The 18,776-nt window shown below is 47.1% G+C and overlaps 1 protein-coding gene across 1 annotated transcript; it reads left to right on the forward strand.

Annotated features, from left to right (window-relative positions):
- Positions 1-6,181: 6,181 nt before the first annotated feature.
- On the forward strand, positions 6,182-10,757 carry LYPD5 (LY6/PLAUR domain containing 5). Its single transcript, XM_081515939.1, has 5 exons — positions 6,182-6,308; positions 7,933-8,061; positions 8,600-8,776; positions 8,982-9,128; positions 9,908-10,757. The coding sequence occupies exons 1-5, from the start codon at positions 6,221-6,223 to the stop codon at positions 10,165-10,167; spliced, it is 801 nt and encodes a 266-aa protein (XP_081372065.1). The 5' UTR covers positions 6,182-6,220; the 3' UTR covers positions 10,168-10,757.
- Positions 10,758-18,776: the final 8,019 nt, after the last annotated feature.

Below are 18,776 nucleotides of genomic sequence, written 5' to 3' on the forward strand. Positions count from 1 at the left end.
TTAATCACTAATGATAATAGTGTCAGTAGTTTAGGATCTAAACTCTAATCATCACCAGGCTCAGATAATTGTGTAGAAGAGTTTAATTAGGGGAGTGTTCAGACAGGTCTTAAGTGCTACTTCATTCATAGCCTCTTAGCCTCACCTGTGCCTGGGGCCTTTGGAAACTTGTTTCTCTTGATTCCCTGCTGTGGCAACCGTCCCTGCATGAATTCTGGTGAATTCTGCATGGGCACAACTCACAGCAGTGCCTGACCTCATGCCTGACCTCATGCCTGCACTGCGTACCTCTTGCCTCAAGGCATCTGGGCCCCTCTGGTTGTACTTTTATCTTGATCACACAAAAGAGATTCTCTTAATGGATGTTGTGGCTCAAACCTGCAACTTCTTTGTGGGCAAAAGTTCATGTTTGTGAATATTTCTCTTCGTTGGCCCTTCACTATTGTTGCAGTTATGGTGTGAATGGGAGATGAATGACCGAGTTTCAAATCATTTAGCTCTTTAAAAATAGCCTGCAGAACCTAAGTGTCCAATAGATGAATAAAGAAGATGTGGTATAAAATGAACTTATTTACAAAACAGAAATGGCCTCACGGACTTAGAGAACAAACTTATGGTTACTAGGGGGAAAGGGCAGGAGGAAGGGATAGTTAGGGAATTTAGGATTGATATGTACACACTGCTTTATTTAAAATGGATAACCAAGGGACTTTCTTGATGGTCCAGTGGCTAAGACTCTGCAGTCCCCATTCAGGGGGCCCAGATTCGATCCCTGGTCAGGGAACTAGATCCCACATGCCACAACTAAAAATCCCACATGCTGTAACTAAGATCTGGTGCAGAAAAATAAATAATAAATAAACAAATATTTTAAAAATAATAAAAATAAAATTGATAACTGACAAGGACTAACTGCATAGCACAGGGAACTTTGCTCAATATTATGTGGCAGCCTGGATGGGAGGGGAGTTTGGGGGAGAATGGATGCATGAATATGTATGGCTGAGTCGCTTTGCTGTGCATTTGAAAGTATCACAACATTGTTAACTGAATAAACTCCAATATAAAATAAAAGGTTTTTAAAAAAAATGTTTCAAAAAAGAAGATGTGGGGTATATATATATATATGTATATATATATATATGTATGTATATATATACAATGTAATCTTAAACATAAGAAAGAATGAAATAATGCCATTTGCAACAACACAGATGGACCTAGAGATGATCATACTAAGAGCAGTAAGTCAGACAGAGAAAGACAGATATCTTGGGATATCACATATATAGAATCTAAAAATAGATACAAATGAACTTATTTACAAAACAGAAATAGACTCACAAACATAGAAACAAACTTATGGTTACCAAAGGGAAAAGAGAAAAAAGCAGGGGTTTGGGATTAAAAGATACACACTAATATGCATAAAATAGATAAACAACAAAGACCTACCATATAGCACAGGGAACTATATTCAATATCTTATAACAACCTATAGTGGAAAAGAATCCAAATCAGAATATGTATGTGTTTGTATAACAATCACTTTGCTAAAAAACTGAAAGTAACAAAACATTGTAAATCAATGATACTTCAATTTAAAAAAATAGCCTTCAGAGAGGGAGGGGGAAAGTCATACTCGGGAAAAGATCCATTGCCTACTCCAGGATTTATATTTAGAAGTAAAATGATATCTGCCACTTGCTTTTACTGGTTCAACAATAGTAGGTAAATAGAGCAAAAGTAACCATAAATTGGTCTTCCCCAGTGGCTCAGGGGTAAAGAATCCACCTGCAATGCAGGAGACACAGGTTCGATCCCTGGGTCAGAAAGATCCACTGGCATAGGAAATGGCGACCCACTCCAGTATTCTTGTCTAGGAAATCCCATGGAGAAAGAAGCCTGGTGGGCTACAGTCCATGGGGCTGTGAGGAGTCGGACACAACTGAGCACAGCACACACACACACACAAAGCAACTTTTAAAAAAAATCCCTATTGGTATCTGTGCTTTGGCCACATTCAGTGTTTCATATTGCGATTCATATTTTCTGCTAATTATTTACTATACCAGACTAGAAATACTGAATTCCAAATTTAAACCCATATGTGCTTTCACTTGGCCTAAATCACTATATAATAACTAACATCTGATTAGGGCATTAGTAATCCACAAAGAATGTAGGTGGGTGGAAATGAAAGAGTATTACACAATAGTCTGTAAACTATATTATTATAGTAGTTGCTAATTATTGCTATAGAAATTTCATCAGCATAAAAACTATTCTAAGAATTAATTACTTGTTATGTACACATTGTTTTAAGGTATTAAAATTAAAAAAAAATTAATCCTATCTGACATCTATCAAGAAGGAAAAACAGGGAATTCCTTGGCAGTCCAGTGGTTAGCACTCGGTGCTTTCACTGCTGTAGCTCCAGGTTCAAACTGGTCAGGGAACTAAAATCCTGAAAAGTCAAAAAGAAAAAAAAAATCAGGGCCAGAACATGGAAAGCTATTATAAAACTAATAGGATCACTGAATCCATTTTTGTGAAAAATAAGGTGGTGGGTGGGAGCGAATGTCCCAGGTGTTATTTCAGGTGAACATAGATGAATCCAGATCCATTAATGATTGATCTGAATTTATCTTCTACCTCCATGTAAACTATGAAGGAAAAATTTCAAGAAATAACTGGAAGAGGAGGAAAATGAAGAATCCTTTCATCTAACTTTTTTTGCATATATAATTCAACCCAAGGACCTAGCCATGTAATTTGAATATTAGACTCAAATCTAAACTCTAGAAATTTGAATGTTTGGATATTAAACGCAAATTTAAATTCTTAAAAATTATTCGCTTTAAGTAAGAACGTTGGGACTTCCCTGGTAAATTCACCTTGCAATGCTGGGGATGATGGTTCAATCCCTAGCCTGGGAACTAAGAGCCTACGTGCCTCAGAGCAACTAAGCCCACTCATAGCAACTAGTGAGCCCTCAAACCACAACTAGAGAGCCTGTGTGCTGTAAGGAAAGATCCTGAATGATACAGCAATGATCCTGCATGCTGCAGCTAAGACCCAACACAGCTAAATTAATTAATTTAATTAATTAAAATAATGCCATTTAATTAAGATAAGGATGTTTAACTTCCAAAAGACAGAAATGTTGTCACCAAATCCTTCCCACTGAGGAATAAATGATCAGATTCAGGTGAGTTTATTTCATCTCAACGATTCTTAAAATTCATCTTTATTTCAAGCTCTGGAGATGGAAAAAATATACTAAAAGGAGAACGAGTAGAGGATGGTAGTTGCTGTGATTTATCACTAAGATCTTTTTAGGGATGAAGGACTTGCTTCTCTCACCTGCTAAGAACCCACGCACTAGAGCTTCCCCAAGGTGAACTGAGCCCTCCGTGGGGCTGAACCGCAGCCCAGCTTCTCCCGCTTCCCAGTCCTGCCCGTTTGGCTTCCCTTCCACAGCTGCAGGGTCCCACAGTCTTGATCACTTGCCTCTCAAGGAGTCACACAGAAATTGACAGACAGCCTGGATCACATATTTGAAAACAAGAAAGTGAGGGGAACAATCCGCAACAGTTTGCAATATTCAAAGTTAGGATCGGAGTTAGTATAAATACCAAAGAATTGAAAGCAAGGTCCCCAACAGGTGTTTGTACACCCATATTCATTGCAGCTGCATTCAGAACAGCCAATAAGCGGAAGCGATCTACGTGCACGTCAACAGATGAATGAATAAACAAAGTGAAATAGATAAATACAACGGGCTGTTACTCATACTTGAAAAGAAAGGAAGTTCTGACATGTGCTACAACATGGATGAACCTTGAGAACTACGTGAAATAAGCCGGTCGTAACAAGATAAACACTGTTTGATTTCACTCATACAAAGTAGTCAGATTCATAGAAACACAAAGTTAAATGACAGATGCGAGGATTTGGGAGGAGAAGGTAAGAGAAGATGCTGTTTAATGGGTCTGAATTTTCAGTTTTGCAGGATAAAAAGGGTCTAGGGATTGGTTGCACAACAATGTAAATATGTTTAACACTACTGAACTGTTTAAAAAAATTAAGCTCTGATCTGAAAAAGAAATATTGATGTAGCAAGCAGAGTCTATGTGAAAATAAGAGAAAATATTGGCACACAATATACACAATTCAGCTTTGGGTAAGGCTGTGACTAAAGTCCCAGAAGAAAACTCCACAGTTCTGATAATGTATGTGAAGAACATTTATGCAGAATACAAAAACTGGCAGAGACTTCCCTGGTGGTCCAGTGGCTAAGACTCTGTGCTCCCAATGCAGAGACTGAACTCAGTTCCACTGAAATAAAATGAGGGAGGGGTTTTCATTGCTGGAGAAACCAGTGGGAAAGTGCCGGAGACAGAGGGGAGGTTGGTCCAAGGGATGGTCCAGCAAACTCCTGTGTTTGCAAATGTTCTTCACTGTGACTAGGCATCTGTGTTTGCCAATTTGGCTCCCGCCCCACCATACACAGAGCCTGGGGGACAGGGGTACTATCTTCCTTAGTGATGACATTTCGAAGGGATGGCTCCCAGGTTCCTGAGAAAGACATTCCTGGGCTGTGAAACTGGCAAGAAGCTGGGAGAAGATCTACGTACATTTCAAAGGGATAGGGAAAGAATTGGCAATGACAAGTTTTCTAAAGTAAATGCTCCAAGAAAAGGGAGACTGGGGTTTCCTGTAGTTAGGAAGAAACCCCGTGTTGAGTTTAGTCAAGCTCAGGAAACCATTAAGGCTGTTCTGGTCACTGCCTCTGCCCATCCATCTGTGGTCTCATGACTCTAGGTCTCTGCATGTGCCTGGTGCCCACCCCGTATGGCACAGTGAGTGGGTATGACCACAGCAAGCAGTGCCTTCAAGCAGCGAGAAGCAAGGTGGATCAGGCAGTGAGGACCTGGGGGCTCTGTCACAGGCCCCACTGCCCATCTGGAAGTCCCCATCTGTCCAATGTCTGAGCGTCCACGTGGGTGTGTCTGCATCCTTGGGCAACAGTGTATGTTTCCAATCATCTGCCTATGTCTGTCCCCTCCAGTGTTTTTAAATTCATTCACTGAACAATCTAGGGACTTCCCTGGTGGTCCACTGACTAAGACTCCTCTCTCCCAATGCAGGGGGCCCGGGTTCGATCCCTGGTCAGGGAATTAGACCCCATATGCATCCATTAAAGATCCTGTGTGCCAAACTAAGACCCAGCACAGCCAAATTAGGAAAAAAAAAAAAAGAATCCAACTTACAATTCAGGGGACATGGGTTCAATCCCTGGCCAGGAATTAAGATCCCACATCACACAGAGCAGTTGTGCCATGACTAGAGAGTCCGTGCACCACAACCAAAGATCCCACGTGATGCAACTAAGATCCAACACTGCCAAATTAATAAAATATTTAAAACAATCTAATAAAAATCTATCAAATACCTTCTGTGGGCATGTCTGGTTCATCAGGTCTGGGTTGATTTGTCTGTCTAGATTTGCATCTGTCCACACCGGGTGTGTCTGTTTTTCTGCATCCCATGAGTAACTGCCTCTCTGGGAGGCTCTATATCCCTGTCATTTTGTTTGTCAGGTCTTTGATTCACTCATTCCTACATCATCACAAACATCCCCTGAGACCCCTGAGGAATTCACAGCCTGATGGAGGAGACAGACATTAGCCTAACCCAGAGTGAACAAGGCTGGGAGACAGGAAGGTGCTTGAGGCTGAGGGTGGGAGGATGATTGTTGGGGTGGGGGTGCAGGTCAGGGAAGGCTTCAGGGAGGAGGTGATGTTTGTTTCTCTGGGTCTGGAGGCATGGTCCCCTACAGGTGGCATATGTCAGGGTAAAGGAAGAGAAGTCAGAGGCCACGTGTGCCCACCTCAGACTAGAACACGGTGCTGGGGGAATGGGGTAGACAGTCCCCAAAACACAAATCCCCCCAAAATGAAGGGTTACAAGCCCCTAGCCCCTCCTCCTTCAGACCCAGGAGTCCAGGCCCCCAGCCCCTCTTCCCTCAGACCCAGTGTCCAGGCCCCCATCATGATGATCTAGGAGGAGACTAGCCCAAGTGAGGGAGGGCGGGGGAGGAGGAATGCCAGCCTGCCTGGGTAGCCAGGATGCCTGGGGCTTGGCTTGGAGAACCAGCCAGGCAGAAGTCAGAGCAGGAGGAGCTGTCCTCCGTGTTTCCACTCAGGTCCACAACATGGCAATGGGAGTCCCCAGAGTCATCCTGCTGTGCCTCTTTGGGCCTGTCCTCTGCCTGACAGATGTCCAGACCTCTGAGTCCAGTGGTAAGAAGGGCAGTTGGGTGGGTGGAAGCTGGACTCTTCTGCGTCTGAGAGAGCAGAGAGAGTGGGGGTCAGATTCCAGGGACTCAGGGAAAAGTGAAGTGGGGGCCCTGACTCCTGGGTCTGAGGGAGGAGGGGCTGGGGGCCTGGACTCCTGGGTCTTGGTCAGAGAGACTGTGTCCTCTCCTTTCTCTTCCCCTCCTCTGGTCTTCCCACATCACTCCCTCCACTATCTCAGATTCACTACTCCAGCCTTTCTCATCCTTTTTTGCCCATGTCCCCATACATTCAAAGGTACTTCTGGGGACGCATGGGGGCTCTTTCTAGAACTGGCAGGAAACCTTGACTCAGGCAACCTCTTCCCCCACAGGGACACAGTCATATCAGGATTGAAGTAGCTACAAAGGCAGGAAATTTGAGAGGTGGGAAGGAGGTTATGCCTGCACACAACTTTATGTGTGTGTGTGTGCTCATCCACAGAAAGAAGAGAGTTCTATCTCTGTGTGTGTCCATGTGTCAGCATGTGCTGTGGGTCTCTGTGCTTGTGGGTGTGTGTCTATAGCAGGTTTTGGTGTCTGGGTGTTTGAACAAATGCTTTCATGGGTCTGTTCATCTCTGATGCTCACTTTCTTTGTAAAAGAGATGTGAGTATAATTTTGCATCTCTGCTTCTTTTTGTGTTTGTGCATCTCTATGACAGGCCTGTATTTCTCTCGATGTGTGTTTGCATATTATGATGCGTGTCTGTCTCTCTGTGTATCTGTTGTGTGTCTCTATGAATCTTGTATCTGAATAAGATTTTAAGTTGTCTGATTTTGTAGATCTCTTTTTGTGTATCTCTATCTTCGCCTAATCATAGGCTCTGATTTTATTTGTGATTCTTGGGTCTGTATTTGTCTCTCTCTGGGTATGACTTCCTGTGATTCTGGGTCTGTGTGTTGTGACTGTTTCTGTATCTACACATATTTCTGTCTGAGAGTCTGAATTTCGTATGTATGAGATACCTTGGTTTAGGGAGTTTCTATTGGAGGGTCTGGGTGGTACTTGTTTTGTGTGTGAATGTAGAACTCTACATGAACTGTGTGTATATTTCATGTACTCTGTGTATATTTCTGAGGTTGGCATGAACCTGTGTCAATTTTGTTATTTTGTGTTTACATCAGTGTTTCAGTGTTCTGTCCACATATTGCAGGGGCTGCCTGTGCGTGTGTATTTGTAGCATGAGATTGGTCATCCCTGGGCTTGTACTAGAGTGTTTGTTTTCCATCAGCAGCCTTTTAGTGCTACTGGATATTGTGCGTTTTGTTGGGAGAGGGGAAGGCAGAGTAGGAGTGAATTGCTTCCTCCTTTATCAAAATCTTAGAGGGCTTCCTGGAAGAGGGTGGAAATTTGGAATAGCCTGGAGAAAAAAACTGGACTGGCAGGTGCAGAGGCCAATACCCTTGCCAAGAGTCAGGCACAGTCATGAGCAGCCACACCAGCAGACCCTGCTTCTCTCAAGGCAACACGGCCTGTCACCTCTCAGAGCAGAAGGGCCTGGCTGTCATCTTTAGGGCGGAGCCCCAAGTGCCTGGCACATGCTCATCGCTGGCCTGTTCCTCTCACCGTACCCCTGCTCCTCTCCCAAGGGTCCCAGGCCCGGCAATGCTACAGCTTTCAACACATCTACTTCGGGCCCTTTGACCTCACTGATGTGAACTTCAGCAATGTCTCCTGTCCGCAGGGATGCTCTGAGGCTGTTTTGTCCCTGAACACTGGTGAGGGGCGGGAAACGCAGAATAAGAAAGGGGCGGGGGACGGGGGTGAAACATCAGCCAGGTGGGGGTGGGAAAAGGGGGATGGAGTAGGAGACAAAGGATGGGGAGGAACTGGGTAGAAGAGGAGAGGAAAGACGGCGATAGAGATGGGGAGGTGGAGGGAGGAGGAAGCGGGAGAGAAAGAAAGAGGGGATGAGCGGGAGGGAGGTGGGAGGAGGAGACTGTGTGAAGCCAGGAAGGGGCGACAGAAGAGCAGACCGGAGAGAGAGAAAAGGAGAAAAGGGCTGGTGATGCGGGGCGCGGGGGCGGGGGGCGCGGCGGGGGAGGGATGCAGGGAAAGCGGAGTTTGGGAGGGAAGCCAGGGAGGAAGAGAAGGGCAGGGCAGCAGGGAGAAGAGAAGCCAGGTTGAAAGGAGAGTGGAGGAGGAGAGGAGACAGAGGAGGTAGAGACTTGCGACTAGAGGGAGAGCAATGGGTGTGGGAGAGGAGGGCAGGGTGGGGAAGAGGCAGCGCCCCAGACTCCATCCCCTCGCCCCCAGGGTACCGCTCCTCAGTGACCATGGTACAGAAGGGCTGCTGGAGAGGCCCGCTTACGGGCCAGATGCTGTCGAATGACAAGTCGCTGCCGCCTGACTACTCAGTGGTGCGCCGCTGTGCCACCGACTTGTGCAACGCGAACCTCCAGACCCACGACTCCCTCCCCAATCTGAGCCCGGGTATGCGAGGGAGCGGGGCGGGGCGGGGGGCGGGACGGGCCAACCCCCACGGCGTGGGGGGCGTGGCCTTCGCTGGGCTCCTCCTCCCGGCGCGCGGGCGTTCCAGCCTTCGAGTCGAGCCAGGTGGGCGCCCTGGCGCAGTCCGCACGCCTGACGCCCGGACGGCGGAGGGTGACCTGAGTGTGCCTCCACGCTCTCTTGGCAGCGCCCAACCCGCCGACGCTCAGCGGCACCGAATGCTACGCCTGCGTGGGGATCCATCCAGAGGACTGCACCCCGGAGAAGTCCCGGCGAGTCCAGTGTCACCAGGACCAGAGCGTCTGCTTCCAGGGCAATGGACGAATGACCCTTGGTGAGGGGCCGGGAAGGCCTGAGCAAGGGGCGTGGAGGCAGGGCAGGACTGACTGAGACACCGCCCTGGTCCGAGGGAGGAGGCACGGCCCTGGTCTGGGGGAGGAGGCATGGTCCTGGTCTAAAGAAGGAAGCATGGACCTGGACTGAGGGAGGAGGCATGGCCCTGGTCTGGGGGAGGAGGCATGGCCCTGGTCTAAAGAAGTCCGTATGCTGCTGCTGCTGTTAAGTCGCTTCAGTCGTGTCCGACTCTGTGCGACCCCATAGACGGCAGCCCACCAGGCTCCGCCGTCCCTGGGATTCTCCAGGCAAGAATACTGGAGTGGGTTGCCATTTCCTTCTCCAGTGCATGAAAGGGAAAAGTGAAAGTGAAGTCGCTCAGTCGTGTCCGGCTCTTAGCGACCCCATGGACTGTAGCCTACCAGGCTTCTCCGTCCATGGGATTTTCCAGGCAAGAGTACTGGGGTAGGGTGCCATTGCCTTCTCCGAAAGAAGGAAGTATGGCCCTAGTCTAAAGAAGGAGGCATGGCCCTGGTCTAAAGAAGGAAGCATGGCCCTGGTCTGAGGGAGGAGGCATGGCCCTGATCTAAAGAAGGAAGCATGGCCCTGGTCTGAGGGAGGAGGCATGACTCTGGTCTGAGGGAGGAGGCATGGCCCTGGTCTAAGGAGGGGACTGGAAGGAAGTCCAAGGACCCAGTCATGGCCTTGGCCTCTGAGGTGGAGGTTCAGGTGTGGCTGCCTCCCTCGGGCCTGACCCCTCCTCACCACCACCCCTCCCAGGCAATTTCTCAGCCCCCGTGTACATCCGAACCTGCCAACGGCCCTCCTGCACCGTCAAGGGTACCACCAGCCCTTGGACAGACATCGACTTGCAGGGCTCCTGCTGTGAGGGGAACCTCTGCAACAGGGACTCCCTGACCCAGTCCTTCACCAGCGCCTCGGACACTGCTGCTCCCCAGGTGCCCCATGTCATGGTCCTGCTCCTCATGGCCTCCCTGCTGGGTGGCACTCTGGGAGGACCCCTCAGGCTCACCTCATAGTCAGTCCCTCCAGCCTCTTCCTGAGTGGGATGCTGGGGGCAGGGCACACACACCCCCTTCTCATTGCTTCACTCCCTGGAATGTGGAAAAGCAGAGTTGCACACCTGTCTCTCTCTCTCTCCCTCCCTCCCTCCTGCTTCCCTACTGATGCCTAGCCCTTACCTGGTCAGCAGGCCTGGAAGAAACTGGGCAAGGTCCCCAACACCCCAGGGTGGGGAGAAATGGCCACATCCCATATAAATTGCAAACCTGATTCCATGCTGAGCACCAAACAGGCCCAGCCTCCCCACAGCCCATTTCCTGGTTGTGGGTTTCCTGGTCTGAGGCTCTCCCAGAACCTAACCAGCTCCAGCAGGGAACTACAATGATGTCTTTATTAGTATCATCATGGGAGACTTGAAAGGCAGTATAACCAGCATACCCTAGACATTAGGAGCCCAGACCCTGAAGCCAGGCTGCATGGGTTCAAATCCCACCTCTACCATTTAGCCTGTGGCTGACCTTGGGCATGTTACTCAACCTCGCTGAAACTATGTTTCCTCACTGTTGGGCAGAGGTGAAAATAAAACCTACGATAATGACAAGACCTACTTCACAGTGGTTGTGGTCAGAATTTAACAAGATGAACATGGAGTACCAGGGACACAACTGTCACCCATTGTCATGGTCCTCACGTCACAGACGAGCAGATGTGATGCTTGCAAAGGCACTTGATTGACCTCATGTATCTCATGAGTGGGGAGCGTGACTCCAAGCCCTGTGAACCACTAGGTAACGCTGCCTCACAAACACATGAATGTTGATTAACTTGATAGAAAAACACTTGAGACCCAGCAATCCCACTACTGGGCATATACCCTGAGGAAACCATAACTGAAAAAGATCTGTACCCCAGTGTTCGCTGCAGCACTATTTACAGTAGCCACGATGTGGAAGCAACCTGAATGTCCATCGACAGATGAATGGATAAAGAAGATGTGGTACGTCTTTATCACTCAGTCAAAAAAAGGAACAAAATTGGATCATTTGTAGTGATGTGGATTTGGGCTTCCCAGGTGGTGCCAATGGTAAAGAACCAGCTTCCTGCCAATTCAGGAGACTTAAGAGACACAGGTTCGATCCCTGCATAGGGAAGATCCCCTGGAGGAGGGCTTGGCAACCCACTCTGGTATTCTTGCCTGGAGAATCCCATGGACGGAGGAGCCTGGCGGGCTATGGCCCTTAGGGTCTCAAAGAGTCAGACACAACTGAAGTGACTTAGCATGAATGTACCTAGAGTCTGTCATTCAGAGTGAAATAAATCAGAAAGAGAAAAAAAATCATATATTAACGCATATATATGGAATGTAGAAAAATGGTACTGATGAACCTGTTTGCAGGGCAGGAATAGAGACAAAGATGTAGAGAATGGACTTGTGGACACAGGGCAGGGAAGGGGAGGGTGGGACGAGTTGAGAGAGTAGCATTAACTAGTGTCCATGTGTAAAACAGATAGCTAGTGGGAAGCTACTATATAGCCTAGGGAGATGAGCTTGGTGCTCTGTGATGACCTAGAGGATGGGGTGGGAGATGGGGTGGGAGGGAAGCGCCAGAGGGAAGGGATATATGTATACATATGGCTGACTCACTTTGTGAAACAGCAGAAACCAACAAAACATTGTAAAGCAATTCTACTCCAATGAAAAAAATCAAAGTTTAAATTTAAAAAAAAAAAAGAAAGAAAAACACTTGAAGCAAAGCTGAACCAGGCAAAACTCTCTAACCTACAGGGATCAGGGAAGATATCCTGGAGGAAGTAAACCTTAGGCAAACTCTTAAAGGATAAAGCGTGCGTGCTTAGTCGTGTCTGACTCTGGGATCCCATGGACTGTAGCCTGCCAGGCTCCTCTATCCAGAGGGTTTCCCAGGCAAGAGTACTGGAGTGGGTTTCCACTTCTTTCTCCAGAGGTTCTTACTGACCCAGGGATCCAGCCTGCGTCTCCTGCCTTGCAGGAGGGTTCTTTACCACTGAGCCACCTGGGAAGCCCAAAAGATAAAGAGGAACTGGCAAAGAGAAGTAGGAGGAAGGGCATTCTAGGTGGAGGAGATAGCCTGGACAAAGATCTGGAGGTAGCAAGGGACTCAGTGTGCGGGACATTTACACAATACGTGAACTTCATAGATGTGGAACCCTCCAGCACATCTGTTTGCACACAGGTTTTACAAAGTCCCTTCACATTGTTTCCCCACAAACTGAATCCTCCCAGTGACCCAATGAGGAAGCAAAAAAAGGGAACTGCGTGCCCATTTTGCAGAGAACTTGCCCAAGGCACAATGAGAGTAATTTTCAGAGTAAGTGATGTAGCAAGAATGTATCCTCGTATCTTCAACTTCAGCCCAACAGGCAGCCTTGTGGGGAGGAGGGCATCTCAGAAACACTCCTACACTCCTGTGAGGTCATGGGGAGAAGGGCTCTCAATGCCTGTACATCCTGACTTAGGCAGGGAAGCTGAATGTCATTATCTATTCATTCATCTCCTTTACTGAGCACTTTCCGTGTGCCACCTGATGTGAATAGTGACTCACTGGAAAAGACCCCGATGCTGGGAAAGATTGAGGGCAGGGGGAGAAGGGGGTGACAGAGGATGAGATGGTTGGATGGCATCACCGACTCAATGAACATGAGTTTGAGCAAACTCTGAGAGATAGTGAAAGACAAGGAAGCCTGCTGTGCTGTAGTCCATAAGGTCGCAAAGAGTCGGATACGACTGAGCGACTGAACTGAACTGAACTGTGTGCCAGGCACCATTCTCGTTGCTGGGCATACAGCAGTGAACAAAACAGGCAAACATCTCTACCTTCAGGGAAATGACTTTTCTCGTGGCGGGGTGCAGAATTGGAATTTTATTACAAATGTGGTTTAAAGCTGGGCTGGTCAGTCTGATGTGGGCTTGGCTAGGCTAGGCTACGGTGGTACCAGTTAGTCATTCAAATGCTAATCTCAGTGCTGCCTGGGAGGTATTTTTTAGATGTGATTAAAGTCTGTGATCAGTTGACTTTAAGTTCAGTAGATTACCCTAAGATCATCAGGCTGGGCCTGATTCAATCAGTTCAAAGGCCTCAAAAGCACAGGTAAGGCTTCCCTGCAAAAGAAATCCTCCTATGTGAGACTTCCCTGGTGGCTCAGTGGTTCAGAATCCGCCTGCCAATGCAGGGGACGTGGTTCAATCCCTGATTCAGGAAGATCCCACAAGTGGCGGAGCAACTAAACTCATGCACTGCAGTTTACCAAGCCCGTGCTCTAGAGCCCTCTTGCCACAGCTACTGAAGCCTTCAGGCTTAGAGCCCATGCTCTGCAACAGGAGATGCCACTGCAATGAGAGGCCTGTGTGCCAAAGCTAGAGAGTAACCTTGGCTGGCTGCAACTAGAGAAAGCCCATGCACAGCAACAAAGATTCAGCATGACCAAAAATAATAAATAAGTAAATAAAAATGTTAAAAAATTTTTAAAGCACACAGAAAGATTCTGGGGGGTGGCGGCATTCTGTGTGTGTGGTGATTCCATGGGGGTCCACGAATGTAATTTTTTTTCAATGAATTAATTTATTTTAATTGGAGGATAATTACAATATTGTGATGTTTTTTACCATACATCAACATGAATTGGCCACAGGTATACATGTGTCCCCGCCATCCTGAACCCCCGCCAACCTCCCCCATGAATGTAATTTGTCCAGTGTGCTTAGTTGCTCAGTTGTGTCTGGCTCTTTCCGACCCCATGGACTGTAGTCCACCAGGCTCCTCTGTCCATGGGATTCTCCAGGCAAGAATACTGGAATGGGTAGACATGACCTCCTCCACGGGATCTTCCCAACCCAGGGATTGAACCCAGGTCTCCAGCATTGCAGGCAGATTCTTTCTGTAAAGAATCTGAGTTACCAGGGAAGTCCACCAGGGAGTGGGTAGCCTATCCCTTCTCCAGGGGATCTTCCCAACCCAGGAATCAAACAGGGTTTGCCTGCATTGCAGGTGGATTCTTTGCCAGATGAGCTACTAGGGAAGCCCCTATTTGTCCAAAATATATCTCTATTGTATGCACTTTATGCATGTATGGTATACTGCATAAAAAAAATATTAATGACAACAGTAAAGTCAAACCTAGAGCCTAAGACTCCCACATTGTGGCTCTTTAATCTTTGGTGGCAGAGGTCAGGATACTGGCTATCTCTGGTGCATCAGTTGGGAGAGGGGACAGGAGAACCTCTTGAGGTAATGGAGTTGCTCTATGACTTGCTTGAGGTGACAGTCACACGTGTCTACACACAGGTAGAACTGCATCAATCTGGACACTTAAGATGTGTGACCATTCCAATGTGTAAGCCATACCTCCACAAAAGGAAACAAAATGAAAAGTATGACATATAATTAAATGATCTCACGTCTGGGATTTGCATGAAAATAATATAGGAAGTGAGGAAATGGGTGGAGGCACTGATGAAATGCAATTAACCATGAGTTGGTATTTGTTAGACAGGTACGTGGAGGCTTATTATACTCTTCTGTTCACTTCTGTTTGTTTGAAGTTTTCCATAATAATATACATGTCTCTGTGTGTGTACACATGAACAGATAGATGGATAGAACAACTACCATTTGAGTCCAGTGACCCAGGCACCCCCTCCCTTCAGAACTCAGATGCCTGCCTCCTCTCAATGGTCTCCAGGGTCCATTGTCTGGAACCTGCTCACATCGATCACCCTTCTCCGATGGGTCCCTTGCCCTCCCCAGGTTAATGCAAGTGGGAGCCTAGGTCAGCACCAAGGACAGATCCACACATTGGGTCTCAGAACCACAGACAGCAACTCAACTAATAAGTGGGACAAAGGACAGGGCAATGAGGAAATGACATCCTTCCCTCTTCCAGGACAGTGTGGAACAGGGTGAGAGGGCAGAGTCAAAGGAGAGCCAATCAGTACTATTGAATAAGAGCATTCCTTCAACCAATAGCCACTGAGCATCTCCTGTGCCCACCACTGTTCTAAACAATGGGGATGGTAAAATCCCTGTCCTGAACAATTAGAAAGAGAAGAAAACAGGATCATTTAGTAATCCTAAGGGCCATGATAAAGACATAGCAATGAGATGTGATACAGAGTTATTTATGGGGCAGGAGAGAACCATTTCTGGGTTGTATTTTGTTTTCTGGTATTTTTGTGGTGGGTGGGGGTGGGGGGGTGGGGAGGGAGGCACTGTGGAATCTTAGTTCCCTGACCATGCCCTTTGCATTGGAAGCTTGGAGTCTTAATCACTGGACCACCTGGTAAGTCCCAAAGGTAAGTGGATCTTTTTTTTTAGGTTGCACTGGACAGCATGCCGAACTTCCCCGACCAGGAATCAAACCCACAATCCTTGCAGGGGAAGCACAGAATCTTAACCACTAGACCACCAGGGAAGTCCAAGGACCATTTCTGAAGAAGTGGTCAAGGAAGAGACGATATTGAACAGAGAACTGGATGAAGTAAAGAAATGATCTAAGAGGAGACCGAAGGTAAAAGCACTCAGGCAGAGAAAGAAGTAAGCACCAAGATGCTGAGGCGGGAAAGAGCATGGCATGTTTGAGGATCAGTAAGAAGGTCAATGTGATGGAGCAAAGTAAGTGGAAGGGAAAGTGGCAAGAGGGGTTTTTAGTAAGAAAGATAAGATAGGAATAGACATACAGAGAGAAAAAGATAAAGAGAGACAGGAAAATAGGAAAGACAAACAGAGACTGAAAGAGTAAAAAAAGACCCAGAAGCAAAAAGAAATGAAGGACTTCCCTGGTGGTCCAGTGGTTAAGACTCTGCATTTCCAATGCAGGGGGCACAGGATGGATCCTTGGTCGGGGAACTAAGATCCCACACGTTGCACAGTGTTGCCAAAAAATAAAAATAAATTTTAAAAAAGAGAGAAGTAAAATAACACTAGCTGTAATTTATAAAGTGCCATTTCTATTATCTATTTATTACCTGTTCACATATACATACTTATGGTCTTCCCTTGTGGCTCAGACGATAAAGAATCTGCCTGCAATGTGGGAGACCTGGGTTAGGGCCCTGGGTTGGGAAGATCCCCTGGAGGAGGGCATGGCAACCCACTCCAGTATTGCTGCCTGGAGAATCCCCATGAACAGAGGAGCCCGGCGGGCTACAGTGCATGGGGTTGCAAAGAGTGAGCATCACATGACTGAGTGACTAAGCACAGCACACAGCATATTCATATATACATACATTTTATTATGAAAAACTTCAAATATAAAAGTGAACAGAAAAGTGTAATATTGATTGATTATTGTATAATGGACCACTTCAAAATTTAGTGTCTTCTTTTTGATAATTCATTGTATTTTTATTATTGCATCTTCTATTTTAAAGTTTTATTTATTTTTAGTTGGAGGATAATTGTTTGAGTGTTGGTTTCTGCCATATATCAACATGAATCAGCCATAGGTATACGTATGTTCGCTCCCTCTAGAAAGATGGTACTGATGATCCTATCTGTGAATCTGCAGGGCAGCAATGAAGATGCAGACTGAAGATGCAGACATACTTGTGGACACAACAAGGGAAAGAGGGGGGTGGAGTGAATTGAGAGAGTAGCAAAATTTAGTGCCACAAAACCAAAAGTTACTTCTCACGATTCTGGGGGTTGACGAGGCATTTCCGCTGATTTCTCTGGAGTTTACTCATGCAACTGCAACAGACGGGACTGGACTGGGGCTTGTGGCCAGGGTGCTTTGTTTCTCCTCTGGCCTCTCCATGTGACAAGCTTGGGCTTCCTTACAGCATGGAGTCTTAGAGTTCTAGCTTTCTAGTTCTCTTAAGAACTGGACCTGGAGCTGGCCCAGCATCATTTCTGCTACATTTCTATGAGTCAAAGCAAGTCACAAGCCAGCCAGATGAAAGGAGAAAGGACGCAGAGTCTACCTGTTGGAGGGAGAAGCCACAGGCCAGCACAAAGGAGGAGGAATTACTGGAGCCAGCTTGGGAGACAAAGTACCACAAGGGCTTAACATATGCCAGGTCCTGTGTGTGTGTGTGTGTGTGTGTGTGTGCTTAGTTGCTCAGTTGTGTCTGACTCTTTGTGACCCCATGGACTATAGCCTGCCAGTCTCCTCTGTACATACATTTCCCAGGCAAGAATACTGGAGTGGGTTGCCATTTCCGACTCCAGGGGATCTTCCCAACCCAGGGATCAAACCTGCATCTATCTCTTGCACTGGTAGGCAAACTCTTTACCACTGAGCCATGGGTCACTGCACCTAATCCTCAAGCCACCTTGTGATACAGGGTATAATCTTCCTAATTTCACAGGTCTCACAGCACACACAGCTAGGGACAGCAGAGCTGGACATGAACTTGGGTCTTTCTCTAAACTAGGCTGTATGTATGTTGTGTTTATTATGTTCCACCCAAAAAAGTCAGTAACCATGGCCATGTCAAGGCTTAACCCAACTGACCCAAAGTCTCTAGACACCCAGATTGTGAGACTGATGGTTTAGTTGTTAAGTCGTGTCTGATTCTTTGCGACCTCGTGGGCTGTAGCCTGCCAGGCTTCTCTGTCCATGGGATTTCCCAGGCAAGAATACTGGAGTGGGTTGCCACTTCCTTTTCCAGCGGATCTTTCTGACCCAGAGATCGAACCCTGGTCTGCTGCATTGCAGGTGGATTCTTTATATATACATATATATGAGTTAATAAAACAAATTATTTTTAATTGGTAGGGAACACAGAAATACAAAGGATAGAATAAAAACAGAGAGGCATGCATTTGGAGACAAAGACCAGGAGACAGAAACTCAGAACCAAGGCCAGTGAGTACAGAGAGAGAGAGAAACAGATTCACAGAGACAAAGTAAAAGCAAAAGAGAGATTGACAGAACCACAGGGTCTCCCTCCTTTAGCCAGGAAGCTCCATGCGGCAGGGATTTTATCTATGTTGTTATTACTGTACCCTGAATGCTTACAGCAGTATCTGACTCTCAGTAGGTACTCAATAGATCGATTGTTTAGTCGCTAAGTCGTGTCTGACTCTTTTGTGACCCCATGGACTCTAGCCCGCCAGGCCCCTCTGTCCATGGGATTTCCTAGGCAAGAGTGGAGTGGGTTGCCATTTCCTTCTCCAGGGGATCTTCCTGATCCAGGGATCGAACTCTCCTCTCCTGCATTGCAGGCAGGTTCTTTCCCTGGTGGCTCAGACCGTAAAGAATCCGCCTACAATGCAGGAGACCCAGGTTCCATCCTTGGACGATCCCCTGGAGAAGGGCATTGCTACCCACTCCGGTATTCTTGTCTCGAGAATTCCATGGATAGAGGAACCTGGCGGGCTGCAGCCCATGCGGTTACAAAGAGTCGGACACGACTGAGCGACTAACACTGTTTTTTTTCCTTTACCGTCTGAGCCACCAGGGAAGCCCAACAGATGAACATTATACTGGAAATGAGTTTAGGTAAACTCTGGGAGTTGGTGATGGACAGGGAGGCTTGGCTTGCTGCAGTCCATGGGGTCGCAGAGTCGGACACGACTGAGCTACTGAACTGAACTGAGACGGGAGAAACAGAGAGACTGCAGTTCCCCAAAAATACCACCAGGTG

Source organism: Giraffa tippelskirchi, chromosome 7, assembly GCF_054371585.1.
Source record: "Giraffa tippelskirchi isolate mGirTip1 chromosome 7, T2T-mGirTip1v1.2.pri, whole genome shotgun sequence".
In the NCBI taxonomy this organism is placed as follows: domain Eukaryota; kingdom Metazoa; phylum Chordata; class Mammalia; order Artiodactyla; family Giraffidae; genus Giraffa; species Giraffa tippelskirchi.

What these genes read in the sequence shown, in the direction of transcription:
- LYPD5 (XM_081515939.1), top strand. Translation starts at nt 6,221, where the DNA reads ATGGCAATGGGAGTCCCCAGAGTCATCCTGCTGTGCCTCTTTGGGCCT. An exon ending in TGTTTTGTCCCTGAACACTG is followed by an intron (nt 8,062 to 8,599) that starts GTGAGGGGCGGG and finishes CCTCGCCCCCAG; the next exon opens with GGTACCGCTCCTCAGTGACC. An exon ending in CAATGGACGAATGACCCTTG is followed by an intron (nt 9,129 to 9,907) that starts GTGAGGGGCCGG and finishes CACCCCTCCCAG; the next exon opens with GCAATTTCTCAGCCCCCGTG.